This window comes from Hypanus sabinus, chromosome 1, assembly GCF_030144855.1.
Source record: "Hypanus sabinus isolate sHypSab1 chromosome 1, sHypSab1.hap1, whole genome shotgun sequence".
NCBI lineage: Eukaryota > Metazoa > Chordata > Chondrichthyes > Myliobatiformes > Dasyatidae > Hypanus > Hypanus sabinus.
In genome coordinates, this window is record NC_082706.1 from 138,216,135 (window position 1) to 138,228,262 (window position 12,128).

The window sequence follows — 12,128 nt, forward strand, 5'->3', positions numbered from 1 at the left end:
GAGAAACCTGACAGAAGTTCATAAAATTATCAGAGGCTTAGACAGGTCTAACAGCCTGTAGCTTTTCCCTGGGATTGAAATGTCTAATACTAGAGGGCATGCATTTAGGGTGAGGGGCAAAGTTCAAAGGAGTTGTTCTGGGCAGGTTTTTGTCATAGAGTGGTGGATGCCTAGAATGCATTGTCAGGGACGGTGATAGAGGCAGCTGCAATAAAGGAATTTAAGAGGGTGTTAGATAAATGTGCAGCGAATAAAGGAATATGGATATTGTCTAGGTAGAAGGAGTAATTTGAATGTGTATAATTAATTTGGCACAACACCATGGGCTGAACTGTGCAGTAATGTGCTACGTTCCATGTATTTTATGTGATCTCATTGAAATGTCCTTGGTTTTTTTTGGGATATGATTAAAAATGATGATGAAAGTTGTATGATGTCACTCTTGACATTGAATACAACCAGTGCTTCAGCAACTATCATTCACTACTGGTATGAATTTCCAGTTCTGTTTCGAAGGAATGTTGAAACCTGTTGGGACCTGTATGAAATAATACAGCACAGCATGTCCATGTCAACCTCTTTTCTCATCTACACTAATCCTTTTTATCTGCATTGGAATGGTATTCTTCTATGCCTTGGCATAATAAGAAACTGCATCTCACTCCACCGCCTCCCCTGGCTGCTGACCCTCCTGCCTCTGGAAGCAGCCAAGAATAGCAGTTGATGCAGGCACACTGGCAATATTTAGCATCCATCTTGATACCTACGTATAAGACGGTTAGAGGATTATGGGCCACATGTGGACAGATGGGACTTGCTTGCAGGGCAATACTGTCGGCATTGACAAACTGGTCTGAAGAGCCTGTCTCCATGCTACGTGACTTTATGACTCTGACAGTTCTGTATTCCTTCAGTACTGCAATGAAGTCGGAGCCAAGGCTTTTGTGCTTGTCTCTCTGAATTGGGACTGAGCCCACCACCTCTGACTCAAAGAGAAGGCACTATCCTGTTTAGCTTGAATTAGTGTACAATAGACAAGACAGGCTGGAGGACAGAAGGAGCCGATTGAAGTAAGGGCAGCAGTCTCCGAAACAAATAACGCAACTCTGCCCGAGATGATAAAATTAAAGGGGAGTGAGGATAAAGAGCTGAGCAGGAGGCATTGTGGCCTGTGCCAGTTTGGGACAGCTGGTCTCTCACTCATCCTGGCATCAAACTTGCTGTTAGCCACTGCACAAAGGATCTGTTGTGGTCTGATGAACAATGAGCGTCAGTGCAGAGAGCAGTTCATTCCTTGTGTGAACCATCACCAGTTTGCAGACAGAGGGAGGTTGTGTGAGACCTTCAGCACGTGACCTAGGAGCAGGAACCTCATTCAAGTGTAAGATTCTGCAACAAGAGCTGTCTTCTTCCGCCACTGAATGATGCTTCGTCAGTGGATCCTGCCTATCTAAACCAACCCGACAGGACCATGGTGTCAGTGTAGGAATAGGTGTCTTGTTGGATAAAGCAGTGGGTCAGGCTATGCAGTATCAACCCCAATTTTAGTATTATTTTTGGGTCCGGGTGATACACTGGATATAATCGCACCTGTTCTCCGTCCTTGATAGAGTCAGACAGTACAGAAACAGATTGGTCAGCCTAACTGATCCAGGCCAGCTGAGATACCCATCTAAGCCAGTCTCATTTGCCCTGTATGGCCCATATCCCTTTAAACCTTTCTTATTTATGTACCTGTCCAAGTACCTTTTTAAATGTTGTTTATGTACCTAACTTAATCACTGCCTAAGGCAGCTCATTCCATATACTGACCATTATCCAAGTGAAAAGTTGCCCTTCAGGTTCTGGTTAAATATCTCCCCTCTCACTTTAAACCTATGCTCTTTAGTTCTTGATTCCCCGAACTGTCAAAAGGACTGTGCATTCACCCTATCTCTGCCCCTCATGATTTTATACACCTATATAAACTTGCCTCTCATTCTCCGTCGCATCATTGAAAAGTGTCCCAACCTGCTCAATCGCAGACCAAGCAAAATCTTAGTAAAGGATGATTGTGACATACATGCAATGGCCTGAATCGTCTGTTTACCTTTCATGCAAACACCTCTGTATGGTGTTGCGTCAGGAAAATATCATAATCCTTCGGGTTTAAACTATGGTTGCAGGGGGTTGGGAAGCAGAGTGCCAGAACAGTTAGCGGAGAGGTTGTGGAAACAGATGTTGGTAATACCTCAGACAAAGTCAGGAATCAAAAAGTTGAGTATGGTACAACAAAAGGAAAAGGGTGAATACAGTGTTGTACTTGAATGTGCACAGTATACAGAATAAGATAGATGAACTTACACAGATTAGCAGGTGTGGTGTTGTAGGCATCATGGACTCATGGGTGAAAGGTTATAGCTGGGAGCTTAACATCCTAGGATACACGTTGTATTGAAAGGACAGGCAGAAAGGTAGATGGGGTGGTGTTGTGTGTTGGTAAAAAATGAAATCAAATCATTAGGAAGAGGTGACAGAAGGTCGGAGGATGTTAAATCATTGTGGATAGAGGTAAGGAACTGCAAGGGTTAAAAGACCCTGATGGGAGTTGTATACAGACCTCCAAACAGTAGTAAGGATGTGGCCTTCAAATTACAATGAGAGATAGAAACTGCATGCCAAAAGAGCTATGTTACAATGGTCATGGGGGATTTCAATATGCAGGTAGATTGGGAAGATCAAGTTGGTGCTGGATTACAAGGGGGAGGGTGGGGTTGCGAATTCTCGAATGCCTACAAGATGGCTTTTTAGAGCAGCACGTGATTGAACCACTACGGGATCAGCTGTTATGGATTGGGTGTTGTGCAATGAACCAGAAATGATTATAGAACTTAAGGTAAAAGAACCCTTAGGGCAAGTGATCATAATAGGTTCGAGTTCACCCTGAACTTTGAGGAGAAGCTAAAGTCAGATGCCTCAGTATTACAGTGGAGTAAAAGAAATTAGAGGCATGAGAGAGGAGTTCCTGGAATTGATTGGAAAAGAACACTGGCAGGGATGATGGCAGATGCAGCAGTTCAAGAAGGCAGCTCATCACCACCTTCTCAAAGGCAACTAGGAAAAAGCAATAAATACTGGCTCAGCTGGCGATGCTCACATCCCATAAGTAAATACATTTTAAAAAAGAGAGCCACAAATGTCTGGAATTTCTGGAAGCAATTCAAAAGGCACAAGATATATATATCTGAAAGAGGAAGAAATACAGTATACTGAAGGAAAGTTAATACAACCATGTAGAAGTCAAAGCCAACATGAAAGCCATAGAGATGCCATACAATATAGCAAAAAATGAGTGGGAAATTAGAGGATTGTGAAGCTTTTAAAAACCAAGTGAAGGCAACTAAAAAAGTAATTAAGAAGGTAAAGATGAAATACGAAAGTAAGCAAGCCAATAATATTAAAGAGGATTCCAAAGGTTTCTTCAGATACATGAAAGAGAGGTAAGAGTGGATATGAAACTGCTGGAAAACTATGCTGGCGACATATCAATGGGGGACAATGAAATAGCAGACAAACTGAATAAATATTTTCAAGTCAAGTCACTTTTTATTGTCATTAACATTTTTCAGGACCATGGTGATACATGAAACAGTACAAAAACTACACTGAACTATGTAAAAACAACTCAGAAAAAAACTACACTAGATCAAGGACTGCATAAAGGGCACTAAACAGTGCAGGCATTACAATAACTAATAAACAAGACAATAGACACAGTAGAGGGCAGTAAGTTGGTGTCAGTCCAGGCTCTAGGTGTTGAGGAGTCTGATGGCTTGGGGGAAGAAACTGTTACATAGTCTGGTCGTGAGAGCCTGAATGCTTTGGTGACTTTTCCTCGATTGCAGGAAGAAGAGTTTGTATGAGGGGTGCGTGGGGTCCTTCATAATGCTGTTTGCTTTGTGGATGCAGCGTGTAGTGTAATTGTCTGTAATGGTGGGAAGAGAGACCCCGATGATCTTCTCAGCTGACCTCACTATCCACTGCAGGGTCTTGCGATCCGAGATGGTGCAATTTCCAAACCAGACAGTGATGCAGCTGCTCAGGATGCTCTCAATACAACCTCTGTAGAATGTGGTGAGGATGGGGGGTGAGAGATGGACTTTGCTCAGCCTTTGCAGGAAGCTGAGAAGCTGTTGGGCTTTCTTTGCTGTGGAGCTGGTGTTGAGGGACCAGGTGAGATTTTCTGCCAGGTGAACACCAAGAAATTTGGTGCTCTTAACGATCTCTACCAAGGAGCCATCGATGTTCGATGGAGAGCATCACTCTTCACTGTGGAAGACACTAGCAGTAAAGTGGAAGTTCCAGACATCATGGGGCATGAAATGTGTGAAGTTACCATAACTGGAGAGAAGGTTCTTAGTAAAACTGTAAGTTTTGAAGGTAGATAAGCTAGCTAGATCAGTTGGTGTTCACCCCAGGGTTCTGAAAGTGGTGGCTGAAGAGACTGTGGAGGCATTAGTAATGATCTTTCAAGAATCATTAGATTCTGGAGTCGTTTCAGAAGACTGGAAAATTGCAAATGTTACTCCAGTCTTCAAGGGAGAGAGGCAGAAGAAAGGACACTATAGACCAGTTAGCTTGACCTCAGTGGTTGGAAAGTTATTAGAGTTGATTATTAAGGATGAGGTCTCAGGATACTTGGAGGGACATGATAAAATAGGCCATAGTCAGCATGGTTTGCTCAAGTGAAAATCTTGCTTGACAAATCTGTTGAAATTCTTTGAAGAAGTGACAAGCAGGATAGACAAAGGAGAATTGGTTGATGATGTGTACTTGGATTTTCAAAAGGCCTTTGACAAGGTGCCATACTTGAGGCTGCTTAACAAGCTATGAGCCCATGGTTTTACAGGACAGATTCTAGAATAGATTAACCAGTAGCAGATTGGCAGGAGGCAAAGAATGGGAATAAAGGGAGCCTTTTCTTGTTAGATGCTGGTTGCTAGTGTTGTTCCAGTCTTTGTTGGGTCTGATTCTTTTTACGTTATATGTGAGTGATTTGGATGATGGAATTGATGGCTTTGTTGCAAACTCTACAGACGATATGAAGATAGGTGGTGGTGAAGGTAGTTCTGAAGAAGTGGAGAGGCTACAGAAGTAATTAAACAGATTAGGAGAATGACACATTTCCTGACATGGTCATGCATAGAAGGGTTGACTATTTTCTAAATGGAGAGAAAATACAAAAAAAAAACTGAGGTGCAAAGGGGTTGGGAGAACTTGTGCAGGATTTCCTAAAGGTTAATTTGCATGTTGAGACTCTGGTAAGGAAGGCAAATGCAATGTTCGCATTCATTTCAAGAGGTCTAGAATATGAAAGCAAAGATGTAAATTTGAAGCTTTATAAAGCACTGGTAAGGCCTTACTTGGAGTATTGTGAGCAGTTTTGGGTCCCTTGTCTTAGAAAGGATGTGTTGAAACTGGAGAGGGTTCAAAGGAGGTTCATGAAAATGATTCCATGATTGAATGGCTTCTCATGTGAGGACCATCTGATGACTGGGCCTGTTCATTAGAATTCAGAAGGATGAGGGGTGACCTCATTGAAACCTATCAAATGGTGAAAAGCCTTTATACAGTGGATATCAAGAAGATGTTTCCTATGGTAAGAGAGTCTAAGGCCAGAGGACTCAACTTCAGAATTGAAGGGCGTCCTTGCAGAATGGAGATAAGGAGGAATTTCTTTAGTCAGAGAGTGGCAAATCGGTGGAATTCTTTGCCACAGGCAGCTGTGGAGGCCAAGTCTTAATGTATATTTAAGGCAGGGGCTGATAGATTCTTAATAGGTCTGGGAATGAAGGGATATGGGGAGAAGGCAGGAGATTGGAGCTGAGAGGAAAATGGATCAGCCATGATGAAATGCCAGAGCAGGATCGATGGGCAACAAGGCCGAATTCTGCTCCTATATCTTTTGGTCTTATGATAGGAATGCTAAATACATTTGTAAATGGTAATTATTGTCACGTACCAAGATACAGTGAAAAACTTTTTTATGTGGCATCCATACAGATTATTCCATACATAAGTACATTGAAGTTGTACAAAAGAAAAAAAGATTGCAGAATCAGTTACAGTTATGCAAAGTGCCTACAAGCAAATAAAATGCAAGGCCATGACTAGGTAGATTGGGAGGTCAAGAGTTTGTCTTTATTGGGTAAAAAGTTGAAATAATAGTCTTATATAACAGTGGGATAAAGCTGTCCTTGAGCCTGGTGATATATGTTCTCAATATTTTGTATTTTCTGCCTGATGGGAGCGCAAGAAGAGAGAATCACCAGGGTGGGCGGTGCCTTGATTAGTTTGGTTATTTTGCCATGGCAACAGGAATTGGTAAATTGGTTTATTATTGTCACATTTATTTTATTGATATTTTTAGAGGCCTAGCAGAGTTATAGGCACTTCCAGCATAAAAAGCCCCAGCTGCCCAATTATATCCATGTGACCAATTGTACGTCTTTGAAATGTGGGAGGAAAGTATGAGAGTCAAGCTGCTTACAGACAGTGGCAGAATTGAATCCGGATCACTGGGGCTGTAGTATACTGCACCACTGTGCTGCCCCATGTAAACGTACCAAGGTACAGTGGAAAACATCGTTTTGTGTGCCATCCATACAGGTAATAAAAGGGGAAACGGTAACAGAATGCAGAATATAGAGGTACAGTTACAGAGATGGTGCAGGCAGACAGACAATAAGAGTGCAAGGTAATTACGAGGTAAGTTGGTGCTTAGTGGTCAGGGTGTTCTAGATGGGTTGAAGGGCCTCTTTCTGTACTGTATTTGACATTAGTCTTTTGTCACTCACTTACACTATGGGAGACTGACAGCCCCCAATTAACCTACTGTGGTGAACTATGTGTGCCTGTCTGGACACGCCCCCTGCTGATTGCTCCTGTGGCTCCTCCCACAGACCCCTGTATAAAGGCGATCTGAGGCCTGACGCTCGGCCTCAGTCTCCAGGATGTAGTATGGTGGTCACTCACTGCTGGTTCCTTCTTCCAGTCAATAATAGCCGATATCTCGCCTTTACGTCTCAGAGTGAGTTATTGATGGTGCATCACCTACTAGCACATCTGTGGGTGCCTGCAATATGAGGTATCAGTACTAATCTGTTAAGTGATATAAAATTTTTTCAGAAGTCATAGAGCCATAGAACACTACTGCTCCGAATCAGGCCCTTCGGCCCATCTAGTCTGTGCCAAACCATTGATCTGCTGAATTCCATAGACCTGCACCCAGATTACAGCCCTAGATACCTCTCTCATCATGATATACCTAACCAAATCTCTCTTAAGTGTTCTGGCAGCTTGTTCCACACTCTCACCACCCTCTGAGTGAAAGGGTTTCCCTCCATGTTCCCCTTAAACATTTCACCTTTAGCCCATGACCTCGAGTTACAGTCACCCCAACTTGCTTGCATTTACCCTGTCTATACCCTTCATAATTTGTGTGCCTCTATGAACTCTCCCCTCAATCTTCTATGTTCCAGGGATTAAAGAAATAATGTATTTATCCTTTCTCTATTACTCGGGTCCTCAAGTCTCGGCAACGTCCTTGGGAATTTTCTCTGTACTCTATCAATCTTATTTACATTTTTCCTGCAGGTTCTGTCGATGACCAAAACTCAACACAATACTCCAAACAAGGCCCCTTCAATGTATTATACCCTCTCAGTGTAACATACCAACTCCTGGACTCAATACATTGATTTATGAAGGCTTTGATAGCCTTCCTCATTATCCAGTACACCCCAATTTTGGTGTCATTTGCAAATTTGCTGATCCAGTTTATCACATTAACATCCAGATCATTAATATGGATGACAACCAACAATGGAACCAACTCTGATCACTGCAGCACTCCCTGAGTCACAAGCCTCCAATCAGAGAGGCCACTTCTGAGAAGCCAATGTCTAATCCAATTTGCTATCGTATCTTGAGTGCCAAGCAATTGAACCTTGACCAATATCCCAAGCAGGACCTTGTCAACAGCCTTTCTAAAGTCCATGTAAACAACATTAGCTCCCTTATCTTCATCAATTTCCCTGGTGTCTTCCTCAAAAAATTCTATAAAATTGGTTAGACATAATTTACCATGCACAAAACCACATTAACAATCCCTCATCTGTCCTTGTCTATCTAAATACTCATAGATCCAGTCCCTTAGAAAACCTTCCAGTAACTTTCCCACTACTAATATCAATCTCACCTGCCTATAATTTCCTGGTTTATGCACCCTCGGGTTCTGAAGGAAGTAGCTGGAGAGATTGCAGAGGCATTAACAATGATCTTTCAAGAATTGATAGATTCTGTCATTGTACCAGATGACTGGAAAATTGCAAATGTTACTCTGCTATTTAAGAAGGGTCGGAAGCAGCAGAAAGGAAACTATAGACCTGTTACCCTGATATCAGTGGTTGGGAATTGTTGGAATCGATTGTTAGGGATGAGATTACGGAATACCTGGAGGCACATGACAAGAAAGGCCAAAGCCAGCATGGTTTCCTGAAAGGAAAATCCTGCCTGACTAACCTACTGCAATTTTTTGAGAAAATTACAAGCAGGGTAGGCAAAGGAGATGCAGTAGATGTGGTGTACTTGGATTTTCAGAAGGCCTTTGACAAGGTGCCTCACATGAGGCTGCTTAGCAAGATAAGAGCCCATGGAATTAGAGGGGAGTTACTAGCATGGTTGGAGCATTGGCTGATCAGCAGAAAACCAAGAGTGAGCATAAAAGGATCCTATTATGATTTGGACTATGGGATTAATGGATTTGTGGCTAAGTTTGCCAAACATAGGTGGAGGAGTGGGTAGTGTTGAGGAAACAGAGAGTCTGCAGAGAGATTTAGATAGTTTAGGGGAATGGGCAAAGAAGTGGCAATGGAATACAATGTTGGAAAGTATATGGTCATGCACTTCGGTGGAAGAAATAAATGAGCAGACTATTATTTGGATAGGGAGAGAATTCAAAATGCAGAGATGCAAAGGGTCTTGGGAGCCCTTGTGCAGGATACCCTAAAGATTAACCTCCAAGTTGAGTCAGTGGTGAAGAAGACAAATGCAATGTTGGCATTCATTTCTAGAGGCATAGAATACAAGAACAGGAATGTGATACTGAGACTCAATAAGGCACTGGTGAGACCACAATTGGAGTATTGTGTGCATTGTTGGGCTCCTTATTTTGGAAAGGATATACTGACGTTGGAGAGGGTTCAGAGAAGATTCATGAGAATGATTCCAGGAATGAAAAGAGTTACTGTATGAGGAACATCTGACAGCTGTATTCCCTGGAGTTCAGGAGAATGGGGGGGGGGGGGGGCGGGGAAATCTCAGAAACATTCTAACTGTTAAAAGGTCTGAACAAATTAGATATGGCAAAGTTATTTCCCATGGTAGGAGAGCCTAGGACAAAAGGGTACAACTTCAGGATTGAAGGATGCTCATTTAGAAAGAGCTGTGGAGAAATTACTTTAGTCAGAGAGTGGTAAATCTGTGGAATTTGTTGCCACAACTGGCTGTGGAGGCCAAGTCACTGGGTGCATTTAAAGCAGAGATAGATAGGTTCTTGATTAGCCAGGGCATCAAAGGGTATGGGGAGAAGGCAGGGGAGTGGAATGACTGGAAGAATTGGATCAGCCATGATTGAATGGCAGAGCAGACTCAGTGGGCTGAATGGCCTACTTCTGCTCTTGTAATCTACATTGGTTATCCTCCAATCCTCCAGCACCTCATCTGTGGCTAAGGATGATTTAAATATCTTTGTTAGGGCCCTTGCAATTTCTGCATCAGCCTCCCACAGTGTCCAAGGGAACACCTTGTCAGGTCCTGGCAATTTTTCCACCCTAATTTGTCTCAGACAGCAAACACCTGCTCTTCAGTAATCTGCATAGGGAACTCGTTGCTGCTTGTTTTACATCTTTAGACTCTGTGTCATTCTCCTGAGTAAATGTAGGTGCAGAAAGTCTATTTAAGATCTCCCCCCATCTTTTTTTAGCTTCACACATATATTACCACTTTGATCTTCCTGAGGACCAATTTTGTCCCTTGCTATCCTTTAGCTCTTAATACATCTGTAGAAGTAATAGGATTCTCCTTCACCTTGTCTGCTAGAGCAACCTCATGTCTTCTTTTAACCCTCCTGATTTCTTTCGTATGTGTTCTCTTGTATTTCTTATACTCCTCAAGTACCTCATTTCTTTCTGAATGCCTATGCACCTCCTTCTGTTTCTTAATCAGTGCCTCAATATTTCTCAAAAACAAGGTTGCATAAACCTGTTATCCTTGCCTTTTATTCTGTCAGGAAAATATGAACTCTGTATTCTCAAAATTTCGCTTTTGGAGGCTTCCCACTTAGCAAGTACAGAAAACAGCCTGTCCCAATCCACACTTGGCCGGATCCTTTCTGATACCATCAGAATTTGCTTTTCTCTAATTTAGAATCTGAAACCAAGGACCAGACCTATCCTTTTCCGTAATTACTGTGAAAATAATGGCATTATGATCATTAGATGCAAAGTGTTCCCCCTACACAAACTTCAATCATCTACCCTGTCTCATTCCCTCGCAAGAGATCTAGTATCACACTTTCTCTTGTTGGGACATCTAGGTACTGATGAAGGAAACTTTCCTGAACGCATTTGACAGATACTTTCCCATCCAGCCCTTTTGCGCTAAAGGAGTCCCTGTCAATCACCTACTATTACAACCTCATGTTTCTGGTAACAGTCTGCGATCTCTACAAATTTGCTACTCTATATCCCACAGACTTGGTGGTCAATAATTTTATCATTAACATGGTCATACCTTTCCTATTTCTCAGTTCTACCTATAAAGTCTCACTAGACAAGCTCTCTAGTCTGACCTGACTGAACCCTGGAACACTGTGCTGCCAGTCCTGCCCTTCCTGCAACCAAGTCTCGCTAATGATGCAATGTCTTAATTCCTTGTGCTGATCCATGCCCTAATCTCATCTGCCCTTCCTATGATACTCCTTGCATTGAATATGTGTAGTTCAGAACAATAGTCCCACCCTTTTGATTCGAGACTTTGTTTATAGATATTACATCGTTCTCCTCAACCACTTCACTAACGGTTCTGGTGTTTTGGTTCCCATCCCCCTGCAACTCTCGTTTATGACCAAACCTTTCCGCTAGGATATTAGTCCCCCTCTGGTTCAGGTGGAAATCATCTCTTCTGTACAGGCCCTTCCTTCCCTGGAAGAGAGCCCAATAATTCAATAAGCTGAAGCCTTCACTCCTGCTCCAACTCCTTAGCCATACGTTACATTGTATAATCTGCCTATTTCTGGCCTCAGTCATGTAACAAGGGTAGTATCCTGAGATATCCTCCCTGGGCTTCTTGACGTTTAACTTAGTACCCAACTCCCTGTACTCACTTTGCAGGGCCTTGTCACTCATCCTATCCATGTTATTAGTACCAACGTTGACCACGACCTCTGGCTGTTCACCCTCCTGCTTAAGAATGCTGTGGACCCAATCAAGATGTCCTAGACTCTGGCACCCAAGCAGAAATCTAGTTCTTGTCCACAGAACCTCCATTCTGTTTCTCTAACCATCAAATCCCCTGTAACCGTAGCTCAGCTCTTCTCCCCCCTTACCTTCTGAGCAACAGAACCATACGCAGTACCGGAGACCTGCTCGCTGTGGCTTCTCCCTGGTAGGTCATTTCCCCCCCCCCCCCCACTCAACAGTTTCCAAAGTGGTATACTTCTTATCGAGGGGAATGACCACAGGAGCTGTTCCTTTTGCAAAGTTAGGAGAAATTTTTCAATGAACCAGACTCTCTGTGTCTCAACATCAGGATGACAGCGATTGTACATTTTTTCAGCTTTCTGTTACCTAATCTTACATTCAGTTCACTAATGCCTTTTTCTTTTACCTTTCTCCAGACAACCATCCTGGGAACAATCTTAGCGATAACTGGAAATATCCTTATCAGTATATCCTTAAATATCCAGGTACTGTAACATTCACTGTTTCAGAATTGTTTTTATTTTCCTGAAATCTGGAAGTCAAATTGGTAAATCTGGTTTATTATTGTCACCTGTACTGAGGTACAGTAAGAAACTTTGTTTTGCA

General features: G+C 42.5%; 1 protein-coding gene across 3 annotated transcripts in view; it reads left to right on the top strand.

The window, feature by feature from the left end:
• The window catches only part of LOC132398045 (NIPA-like protein 2), a 107,253-nt gene that overhangs the window by 33,634 nt on the left and 61,491 nt on the right, over positions 1-12,128 (top strand). For 2 of the 3 annotated variants that reach the window (XM_059976977.1, XM_059976970.1), the window contains exon 2: positions 11,939-12,007. The exons of the other annotated variant lie outside the window; for it this stretch is intronic. In XM_059976977.1, the coding sequence (XP_059832960.1) occupies positions 11,939-12,007 (69 nt within the window). The remainder of the gene's footprint in view (positions 1-11,938; positions 12,008-12,128) is intronic. 3 annotated transcript variants of the gene reach the window in all.